The sequence below is a fragment of the Adiantum capillus-veneris genome, chromosome 16 (genome assembly GCF_014529385.1).
Source record: "Adiantum capillus-veneris isolate H3 chromosome 16, ASM1452938v2, whole genome shotgun sequence".
NCBI classification, from domain to species: Eukaryota; Viridiplantae; Streptophyta; class Polypodiopsida; order Polypodiales; family Pteridaceae; genus Adiantum; species Adiantum capillus-veneris.
The window spans coordinates 97,121,332-97,132,643 of NC_140946.1; the positions used below are offsets into that span (position 1 = coordinate 97,121,332).

Here is an 11,312-nt window from a genome sequence, read left to right on the forward strand (position 1 = left end):
TATACCTTGTCAATTTTTTTTCATTAGAGGAGGGTTGAAATGGCATATATAGCTTTTCAATACTTTGGTCGATCTCAATTCAATGCAAACACAACTAGCGAAGCACTTTAGTTTGAAGCCATTCGAAATACCTTACATTATCACACCCTCTTGTTAATCATTCAAACAAAACAAGCGGCTACATCAACACTAGGTCTATGAACTCCCTTAAGTTTCATACCCTTTCCATAGCTGGCCATAGAGTTGCTTCACCTTGTTTTATGAGAGAGAGAGAGAGAGAGAGAGAGAGAGAGAGAGAGAGATCCACCCATTTATTTAAGCATACAAATGTGGCCAAATAAGATGTCACATGGCAGAAGCCAAGTTGAAGTTGATAGCGTGATGGAGACCAATCACCCTCTTAACACTAAGGCACAAGTTTGGGACAAGCGGTCTCCTGCCTCCAACTGCACCTAGCTAGGTATGTGGTCAGTCCCCACCAATAACTCATGGTGTTGAATGTTGTAAGAAGAAATAATGGTAAAATAACCCCTTGAGCAAGTGGCTTTCTGTGACAAGCTGGTAGACCTGAACCACTGTACTTACCACCCAGCACAAAAAATGTTGCTCACTCTTTCTATGGTTCATATCTACTAGACATAGCCAGCAGGCTCACTGCAAGTGAGTAAACTCAACGCCAGCCTTCAACAAAGAAATTCAGATAAAACCAGAACTCGCTAACTATTGAGTTATCAGGATAGCTTCCTTACCCAGAATCGTCCTGAAGCAGTCCCATGTAATAAGGTCGTTGGACTGGAATCGGTGCCTCTACTTCCTTGGACAGAATCAGAACAACCATGCTCATGTTGGGACGATCTCTTGGGTTGCTCTGAATGCAAGCAAGTCCCAAATGGAGCAAGCGCTGCAACTCTTCTTCATTGTAGTGGTGGCCCTCTTTCCGGAGACTCTCTTGTGCTGCACCCAAAAGTCTCTTCTGGTGGTGCAGCGTCCATGAATACTCAACAATATGACGAATCTCTGCATCCGGCTCCATGGACCTCCTTCCACAAGCCAGCTCCAATACCACGATCCCAAAGCTATAAACGTCCGCTTCAGGACCCAACTTGAGAGTTGTCAAATACTCTGGTGCAATATATCCCATGGTTCCCATAAGATTTGTCGTCATGTGAGTATCACTATCTCCAAGAAGTCTAGCAATACCAAAATCTGACAGACATGCTTCTTGGTTCTCATCTAGCAGAATGTTGCAAGGTTTCACATCCCTGTGCAAAATGGATGGTGTACAATTGTTGTGCAGATAATTCAAAGCCAGGGCAAGTCCACAAATAATGTTGTACTTGTGAGCCCAATCAAGAACCCTCCCGTGCCTCCTCAAGTTCTCAAGATCCCCTCCTGGCATGAACTTGTAAACAAGCAGGAGACGATCCCCTTCGTAGCAAAACCCAAGCAACGGTACTAGGTTGCGATGCCGTATCCTTCCGAGTATCTCTAACTCTCTAAAAATTGCCTGCCCAGACACCTCTCTACTCCTCTCTGAAAAAACTTTGATAGCCACAACTTGACCAGTGACCAGTGTGGCTTTGTAGACAACACCTGCACCACCCCTTCCTAGGGGAACACTAAATTGCTTCGTTGCCCGGTCAAGCTCCACATAAGTAAAACGTCGGATAGAGAGCAGGGAGCTTCCAACTGATGAATCAGAAGAAAGAGAACTATGTCAAGAGATGTCCAACCCATCATCGAATCTAAATAAACTTTAAAAAACACAGATGCAATTGGCTATAGACATAACTTAAATTCTGACATGACATACATCCACAACTGACAAGCAAAGGTGCTGCATCTATGTGCTGATTAGAGGAATCTAGCTTCTATTACTGTAGTTCTATGCCAGCCCGCTTGGCCAAGAACCTCCGACGAGGAGGGAGAACTTGACCCTTGTCCCCTCCTCTCTGAGGACTCCAACTTCACCCCATTACATCAATGCAATATCCTTTAACAGGAATTATGAAGGAGAATAATGGTGCTAATATGCCCGAAAAAAAGTACCTAAGGACAGAAGAAATGCACTGCCTTTTCTTAAACACTGAGGACAGTCCCAAACAAAGCAGCATAGGTATCTTGTGTGCAAGTGAAATATTCCCCATCTCATGCACAATCCATGGCTCTCTTCCCCACTAACTCTAGAGGTTTTCATATCCAACAAAAGACTGGAACTGAATACATATCTTCAAGAGTTGAAAGAAGCTATTTTGTCTTGATTGGCACTCTTTCCACCAAATAGTCACAGACTAACTGGAACTCACCTAAGTCAGAAGTGTGCCGAGAATGTTCTTGCAGAGAGCGTCGACCAAAAAGCCACTGAACACAACAGATGAATTGTGAATCACGCCCAATAACACTAGCAGTAGCTGCAAAATAAGTGACTTTACAAATCAGTTGCTTTGATACTTCAAAAACTGAATAATTGAGAAAAGGGCATCACTGCAAACAATGTTTAATACCCGCAGTTGATGATGCCACATCTGCAGTCAGTTTTTTTTCCACAACCTTGTACCAGGACATTTCGAACGAGATTGTCAAAGACCTTGTTGTCACCCCTCTTGATATGTTGGAAACCCAATCAGCACCTATGGTTTGCTCCAATTTATCTTCGATAATAGCACAAGCTCGATCTGTGAGCGCAGAGGAGGAGGATGGAGTAACGCTCATAAGGAGAATGGCCTTCAAATGCCGCAATGTCCGAGAAATTTGGGCAAACGAAGGCCTCTTCTCCGGATTGGCATGCCAGCATCTTTCAATATAGCTTGACAAATATTGAGGGCAAGTTCTTGGTAAACTGGGTCTTTCCCCTCTAAGCAACCTTTTATGAAGTGTTTTGAGCTTGTTGCCATCGTCAAATGGAACACTACCAGTCAGTATTTCATAGCACACCATAGCAAAGCTGTAAACATCTGCTTTCTTTGTGTACTTTCTTTCGAGTTCTTTCTTGCTTTCAACTTTAAAAACTTCAGGGGCTCTCCAATAGGTCGTCCCGGCATGCAGCGTTGTGTACTTCGAGCTCGTATACTTTGCCTTAGACATGCCAAAGTCTGCAACCTTCACTCGCATACGACCATCATAATAAGTGTTTATATGGTTGTTGACTAGTAAATTGTGCGACTTGAGATCACGGTGCATGATATGCATACCATGAAGGTACTCCATCCCCTTGGCAATTTGAAGCATAAGATCCACAGCTGTAGCTAAAGAAAATGGAGGATTAAAACCATTATTGCAACGATTATCTATCATGCTTCTGAGATCCATGTCCATTAACTCTGTGACCAGGCTGCATCTGCTTCTTGAAGGCTTTGAAGTGCAACAAATAAGCTGAAGCACATTTGGGTGTCGCAATCTAGATTGAATGGCTGCTTCCCTCCCAAAAAAGCTCTCATCTACCCCAAAGAACTCTTTCTGTCCAAACCTTTGACCATACCATTCAACCTCATAAACTACAGCATAAGCCCCATGCCCAATCGCTTCCTTAATCGTAAAGTGAATCGGGTCTACCCACAAGCACTCTAGTGATGTATCATAAGCTGCACTTGCATCATGAAATCCATCATATGCATCATAAAAATCGATCTCCCTTAGCAATCTTCGGAGCAAGAACCTTGCCAAGCAACATTGACCCTTCACCTCTTCCTGCAAATGAGTAGGCAAGCTTTCTTGTGAAAGGTGACCCTCCCATTTGGTGATATTGTGCGCCAAAGCATCTGTCAATGTCATCAAATCATCCTTTTGAGAGGTATCAGCCCATGTAGCATTCAGTGAGCTGAAAACATCATCTTCTGTTTTCAAAACTGCAAAAGGAAGCTGGTGTAGAGCTTGGTGGACGACGCTGAGGCACCATACCAGGTCATGAAGGCAGACATCTTGCGCTTCACTGCTTAAAGCCAGAATCATTGCCTTTCTGACCCACCCTTCTAGAAAAGAGCAGTCCTGCAGAAACTTGTGACCTTGAAGCATGGCATGGTGGAGCTCAGAGAGGCTAGGGACGAGATTTTCTAGAAGGCACCAGTCATCGCATGCAGACAGGACCCAATGGAGTTGTTGGGAGACATGATGGACAGCAAGGGCGTAGGATCGGGCAAGACAGAAGCATTGGGTGCGATGAAGAACAAAGTTGGAGGGGCTGCTGGCGACAAGTTGAATGGAAGAGGAGAGCTCCTGCAAGGTAAGACAGAGGCGCTCGCAATCCATTGAGGAGGTGGGCTGCGAAGTACCCGCATGATCTGCGCCTGCTCTGTTTCTACCCTGCTTATCCCAACGCTCTGCGTCTTTCCTCTCTGGCTACCCATGTCGAAGCCTGAGGTGCTGACTCAGTCCTCTCCATTTCATTTTGGGAAAATTACCAAAATACCCCTCCATTTTGCTGAAATTCCCAAACTGCCCCTCGTATTTTCAAAATTCCCAATCTTATCCAGAAACTTACATAATTTCGCCTGCGAGCAAAAACCTGCACGCAAACGAAGCGCGAAAACCTGCAGCCGCGCGTTCTCTCAGCTTACTACAGGCCTGCGCATTCTCTTAGCTTATAATCAGGCTGCGCGTTCTCTCTCTCCAATGACCAGCCTATATGCAATAGTGTGGGCAACCTTTATGCAGGTGTGAGGGCATTCCCTTCTATGCATTGTGCAAGAACAATGGCACGCAGAGGAGCCTCTAAGAGATGTGCGGGCAGATTCTTATGCTTTAGAGTTGTGCAACAAGATAGTGCATGACACATATTGAGAGCAAGAGGCCTTTGTATGTATGCAAGTGCGGTAGTAAAGAGCAATTGTGAGCAGATACACAAGGGAAACTATGGCTGAGAATAATGCAAACATGGTTGAGAACAATGCACCCGAAGCTACCATGTCTACGACTCTCAATTGCATGCATCTTTGATCTCTGGTGGGCCTGGTTGTGTGGTGAAGGCATTTCTTGATGAGCACACTTGTGGTGGTGCTTCACAGCTTGGAAACAAGGAGGCCACTGCCGAATGGGTTGCATCAAAGTATGTTGAGAAACTTCGAGAACACCCAATGTATAGGCCGAAGGAGTTCATGGCCGATTTGCGCCGAGAAGCTGGAGTTTCAATTTCATACAAGGTTGCTTGGAAGGCAAAGCAACTTGCTTTGGGTATCGTCAATGGCGATCATGCAAAATCTTATGGAAAACTTCAATCTTACTGTGACAAACTTGTGGCCAGTAATCCAGGTTCTATGGCCCATTTACAACAAACCGTTGAAGGTCGTTTTTATCGCTTGTTTCTTGCGTTTGGAGCATGCATCACTGGCTTTTCCCATTGCCGTGACTTTATTGGGTTGGATGGCACATTCTTGACAAGCAAATATCTTGGTGCTTTATTGACAGCCACAGGGATTGATGCTACGGGGGTTTGTTTCCAGTAGCATTTGGTGTAGCAAATGCGGAAAATGAAGACAATTTGGCTTCATTTGGGATTTTGGGTATCTTGGGAATTTTCAAAAATTTTAAGGGTATTTTGGAAAATTTTAGGTGTATTTTGTGGGCATTCTGGGAATTTCAGCAAAATAGAGGGATATTTTGGTAATTATCTCTTTAATACCCCTCTAATTTGTGGAAATTCCCAAAAATACCCCTCAAATTTCAAAAATTCTCAAATTACCCTTGTATCTATTTTGGTTGGATTGTTCAAGATTTTCTAATCTTTATTCCTTTTTGATGATTGAGATCCGTCTTGGAGTGCATAGCATGTAATTTGTCACAAATTACCTCGCAAAAAAGGAAATTATGTTTAAAAATAACAAAGCAATTCATCCCCTAAGCCTACATAACCAACTCAAATTATAGTTTTAGCATTTTATATCGATACACTATTCGTCTTCCTATAAAAGCCAAGAAATTTTTTTATTTTTGGAGAAATTTAATCTCACAACCAAGGGTATTTTGAGAATTTTGGAAAATTTGAAGGGCATTTTGGGAATTTATGACAAAATATTGGGGATATTTTTAAAATTTGAAGGATATTTTGGGAATTTCCCAAATTAGAGGGGTATTTTGGTAATTTTTGCTTAATTTTTTTGGTCGGTCATGGACTTGGGTCGCCAAGATTCTTCTTGAGGAATTGTTGACGTCTCCTGCGGATCGGCCTTTGGTTGGCCTCATTGTAGGATTTTTTAAATTTAATGCAAATCTACAAGACCTAAGGTAACGGGGCCAAAATAGTGGTGGGCCCCAGTCCTCAATAATAAAACACTAACTTGCGTAATCACATGGCTGCAATACGAAGATGGTTTAGGTGGACGCCTCGCTGCCTCAGATCGTGAATTCGAAGGTGTGCTTTTACTGGCCCTCGCATGCCACAGCATTCTCTGCTCCCAATTTTGCAAAGCAAGTGTGTGCTGCAAGCAAAGTTGAGAGAAAATTTTTTCACGTCTGCTTTTTCGTATTGGAGCGAAAGCAAAAATGCAGGCGACTTGGCTCATACCTGTCGGATGGAGGAATCCACTCTCTTTCCATATTGTGCCATAATATTGGCCCCTCTACCTTAGTGTATGGGTATTCTGCTAGTTTAAATCTAGTCACAACTTGGTCCCTAGCTTTTTGCGATCGGATCACGGCCTTCCATGGCTTGAGATCATCATCTTAGAGCCCTTCACAAGACATGATAGAGGTAGCTCTATCAAATGCATATAAATCTTGACATCAAATATTTACTATTGATGGAAACATGTGCATTGTGCTTAAAGTAACTTACAGCAAATGATATCAAACTGCACAAATGAAAGTAGACATTGACCTCTTAAGGCGAAGGTGTCTCGTCTGAGAGTGCTTTCCTTGTATTGCGGTGCCTCAATGAATCAATATAGATAACGTAGGTTAAGATATACATTGCAAATGTCATGCGATAGTACGTTAGATGGTTAACACAAGTATACAATAAGTCTCTTGGAATGGAAATTTAATAAGGGACGCTCAATCAAATTCTTGCCTTACTAGCTCCTTTAGGCCATTGTCAAACACGAGCACCCGAACAGTCTAGAATAGGTTGTTTTGGCAACCTTGTCTGTCACACATGACTAGATAAAAATATGCATACTACATTTTGAATGGGCAACGCAATGAATCAATGTAGACCAGTTGGATGAGCACATAGTTCAAGACCTATTTTTGGCATTCATGTGTTTTGACGCAATCGCGTCCGTCGGGGCGTGGGGCAAGGGGGTGTCATCTTTTTGCCTCAACAAACGAGTCTCCCAACGAACAAGATTTTGCCAGCTCAACATCACACATGTGTGTCCAGATGTGTGGCACGGACCTTAGTAGCCCAAAGAGGACATCACAGTGTACACCGTTCTTTCATGTGCTTCATCAAGCATTATAACAAAATACATTGAAATCTAGCTATCCACAAGAACTTCTCTCAAAAGCATTCCATTTGTCATATACTTGATTATTGTCTTAGGCCTAATGAAATCCTCAAACCTAATTGTGTAACCAACCTCTTCACCAAGCCTGCAATCAAATTCTTCAACGACCCTCTTGGCTATAGGCATTGTGGCCACTCTTCAAGCTTGTGTGCAACCAATCTTTCCTTTTGTTGTATACCCTAGATGTGTTAGCTTGCAGGCCATTTAGTCTATCCATCCGTCTCGAGACGATCTACAGTATGGATATGGAATTGTGTTAAGCAATTTCTAAAATTGTTCCTGATAACGCATGCTTGAAATGGTCTAATAAACGGATTTGACCATCACATATAGGGATTGTGTCATGACACATAATTAAGGAAAGGGTGCCACTATCAATCTCAGAGACTCATATTCTATACATGTGGAATATGTCTTATATAGTGATGTCAATGAATGTGGCATTCGTCAAGAGTACGAGAAGTACTTGTGTGTGGAGGTAACTGGAAACACTCAACGACAAGAGTGAGAGAGGCCCTCATAAATTTTGCTCCTTGTTGGCGTAAAGGCGGCATGTGCCTTTTCTCAAGGCGGGTGCCTGACAGCCCATTGAATACTGACGACTTACCTTATTCTCTATACAGAAAAGAATAAGAGGTCTCACTCATTCAGTAGTGAGTACTCTACCCACACACACAGTCTTTCCCTCTACACTCACCACACGTGCACATGCACCACACAGCTTTCGCTTTGGCATGCTCTTCAATTGTTATTAGAGCACAAGGAGAGTGATGACAGCAACCTTGACATTGCATCACGGAGAGCAAAGTAAAAGCAAGAACATGAATTTTGCAGCTCATTTTGCCATTTTTGGGCTTCGAAACACTGTTTTTGGCATATCTCCGTTACACGGAGTTAGATGGATATGATCCAGGAGTCTAAGCTGGGGTTTTGGCACATTTTGGATGCGATGGAATTAATTTTTTTGAAATTTTATTCAAAATTAGTGGAAGTGCAGTACTAATTTATTTTGCACTTTCAAGCCGCAAAACATTTTTTTTGGCATATCTCTCACACTCGGATTTGGATCTATATGATCAAAGAATCTACCCTAGAGTCTCTTGATGTTCCAAAAGCATTGGCGATATCAAAATTTTGAAATTCTGAATGCTTATTTTTTTGTAGCAACATGCAGTAATTTTTACTCATCAACGCTTTGACAATTGGACTCCTACATTGAGCATTATGTAGTTTGCATCCCTGGATATGTATGTCACACTATGGTACAATTTGCGAGATGAGTTACCTTGCATTTGTATAAGACAGTGTTGATTTGGGATGTAACTTTCGGATTGATACACATCTGGATGCGATTTTGTACACACTAAGACAGTGTGGGATTTCAAAGAGGTTGTAGCACTTGGTTTAGTGCTTTTCGGTTATGCATGTATAGGGTATGTATATAAGGATACAGATTAAGCTATTTATATCTCATAGATGATAGATTCACAAGTGTACAGGTGTTTCGGATAAGTGGAATTGTGTGGAGAGCTACTCGTGTAGGAGTGAGATTTGTTGTCTTGCTCTTGGCCGTTAACCTATACCTCATGTGGATTTATGATTTGAGACGGTTTTGTTCTATGACAGGTTTATGCACTTTGTTCAAGCCAACAATTCGTCTTGCTTCTCTGCATCGTATTTGGAAAACCTTTTTGTCAGTTTGACTTGATGTATGATAGATTGTGGATGAGAGATTTGATCTGTGTTTATGCGCATAGCCTAATTGGCTTCATAGGATCTGTGTATGCTGGTTTTCGTGAGATTTTTTGAGATTTCGCCAGCGATGGTGATGGTTATGTAGTGGTTGAGATGATCTCCCACTTTGGCATCTTTCATGTAGTGGTTGAAATTTCGCCCACTACATGATTTTTTGAGATTTTGCCAGTGATACATCAGTATGCCAATGATGATGATGTCATGTTTATCTCTAGTGTTCCTCATGCTTACATGTCTGACACAGGTGACATTTCTTCATGTTGGTTACTAGATGAGGATGCAGTCTTCCACATCACACCATGTCATGAGTGGTTTAGTACCTTCTCTAGTGGGAGTCTTGGCCGTGTGCACTTGGCCAATGGTTTTGGCGTTTGACATTGAGGGTGCTAGCGATGTATGTTTGTCATTACCTAGTGGTGCATCTTTTACGCTACATCATGTGTCTTATGTTCGTGAGATCACATAGAGTTTGATCTCGGGAAGACAACTAGCAGATTGTGGCTCTCAATTATTGCTTCAAGAGAAGTCTTTCAAGATGAATTGCAGATCGCTTGTGATTGCAAGAGGAGCTAGATATGGCTTCTCCAATCCATTATATGTATCTAAGGTTGGAGATTGTTTGTTCTTGATTGCATCATTGACATGTGGTATGCGAGAGACAAGATGTGTCTCATTCGTTATGAACTGCAGTATGCTTAGGATACAGAGCATGTAGTTGTGCAGAACATGTAGTTGACTTTGCAGAGACAGAGGTGGACCAGGATTGCTCCAACGAGACACAACAGATGTTGTCAGAATCTATGTAGACAGAGGTAGAGTGGGATTTCTTCTTAAAGACACACACAGAGATGACAGACATGGAGTTCTTTGATATGCTCATGCTACAGCCTGATGAGGTGATGCAAGGACACATGATTCCACCTATGGATGAGAGGGACATAGCCATCCCAGTATCCGGAATGACACATCCATACGTTATAATTAGTCTTGATGATGCACATTATGTAGATAGCACTGAGGAGGCTAGTGCATAAATTTTGTCAGCATTCGGGCATCTCATATATACCCTACTAGTGTCAAGACCCAACCTATACCCTACTACTTACACCACTAGGTACAAGGGTATCATCATAGGCTACTTTGCTACCAATAATGATTTAAGCAGATTGGTATAGTGAAATTATCTACTATCCCTTGGCAGCTGATAACTTCTTTCCTCAAATACACAAGTGTGAAGGGTCCTATAAGTGACCATCAACACTTATTCAGTGATTTTTCATTCACAAGTTGGGTCGCACCCAAAAAATGGTGCTCCTATAAACACATTTGATACTATTGACTAAGCTAGAGATCCTCTCAAGCTGGAATATCATTCACAACTGGATCATTAAACAATCATGTCTCTCCATTGAGATAAATATTCTCAAAACCCAAAAGAAAGTTCTAAAACACCGGGAACTACCTTAAAACAAGTATGCACAACAAAAGTCAAAACATGACCAAACCTATACATTCACATTCGATACACTGAAACAGAGACCTATGTCATTAAACACCTTTGATCCTCATCACTCAAGTGATGGAGGGTAGGTAGGATTAGTACGATAAGAGTGTTTTTATTTTAGAGTTGAGTGACTACCAAAGTTCTTTCTTCTCACTGATGTGCCTCCTATAGATATTCTTTGTGTTTTCTAGTGTGTACATGAACGTGTTGCTGTGGTTAGGATTTGGACCTTCATGGAATCTTTCTCTCATCCACTTTTCAAATCAAGCACGACTATCAACACAAACAGGTGTTTCTTGTCCATTAGCATTGCCCCTTATCTTTCTGTATCCATGTTTGTCTGCTTTAATTGTGATTGGTAGCATAATATTCAACACATTTGCTTAGTATCAAACATTAAATTCAATGTAATTTTTTGTCATAATCACTTGTTTAGGCTTAAAAATCAAGCAATCCGACTAAGCTAGTTTGACTAAGCTAGGTGTTAAAGATCTTCTCTTAATACCATGGAGAATGCCTTCCTAATAATCAATGGTTACCTAGGTTCTTAATCCGATCTAGGCAGCATTGTGTGAAATGTACTAGGGCTTTCTAGTGGGCTTAGTCCCTATTGA

The 11,312-nt window shown here is 41.9% G+C and overlaps 2 protein-coding genes across 3 annotated transcripts; one reads left to right on the plus strand and one right to left on the minus strand.

Annotated features, from left to right (window-relative positions):
• Positions 1-294: 294 nt before the first annotated feature.
• Positions 295-4,747, minus strand: LOC147439511 (light-sensor Protein kinase-like). 2 transcript variants are annotated; one of them, XM_086485336.1, is made up of 4 exons: positions 2,505-4,747; positions 2,307-2,426; positions 750-1,689; positions 295-654 (listed from the first exon to the last, which is right to left on the minus strand). In XM_086485336.1, exons 1-4 carry the CDS (start codon positions 4,243-4,245, stop codon positions 633-635), a joined length of 2,823 nt encoding a protein of 940 aa, XP_086341462.1. In that variant the 5' UTR covers positions 4,246-4,747; the 3' UTR covers positions 295-632. The 2 variants fall into 2 exon arrangements, with proteins under 2 accessions (XP_086341462.1, XP_086341463.1); XM_086485337.1 differs by having other exon boundaries at positions 2,307-2,411; positions 2,505-4,743.
• Positions 4,748-4,848: 101 nt separating this feature from the next.
• LOC147439512 (uncharacterized) lies at positions 4,849-5,438 on the plus strand. The gene is made up of 2 exons (XM_086484032.1): positions 4,849-4,872; positions 4,962-5,438. The coding sequence occupies exons 1-2, from the start codon at positions 4,849-4,851 to the stop codon at positions 5,436-5,438; spliced, it is 501 nt and encodes a 166-aa protein (XP_086340158.1).
• The last annotated feature ends 5,874 nt before the right edge of the window (positions 5,439-11,312 follow it).

What these genes read in the sequence shown, in the direction of transcription:
- LOC147439511 (XM_086485336.1), bottom strand. Translation starts at nt 4,245, where the DNA reads ATGGATTGCGAGCGCCTCTGTCTTACCTTGCAGGAGCTCTCCTCTTCC. An exon ending in TCGGCACACTTCTGACTTAG is followed by an intron (nt 1,690 to 2,306) that starts GTGAGTTCCAGT and finishes CTGATTCATCAG; the next exon opens with TTGGAAGCTCCCTGCTCTCT. An exon ending in CTGCTTCAGGACGATTCTGG is followed by an intron (nt 655 to 749) that starts GTAAGGAAGCTA and finishes ACTCACTTGCAG; the next exon opens with TGAGCCTGCTGGCTATGTCT.
- LOC147439512 (XM_086484032.1), top strand. Translation starts at nt 4,849, where the DNA reads ATGGCTGAGAATAATGCAAACATG. An exon ending in CTGAGAATAATGCAAACATG is followed by an intron (nt 4,873 to 4,961) that starts GTTGAGAACAAT and finishes TGTGTGGTGAAG; the next exon opens with GCATTTCTTGATGAGCACAC.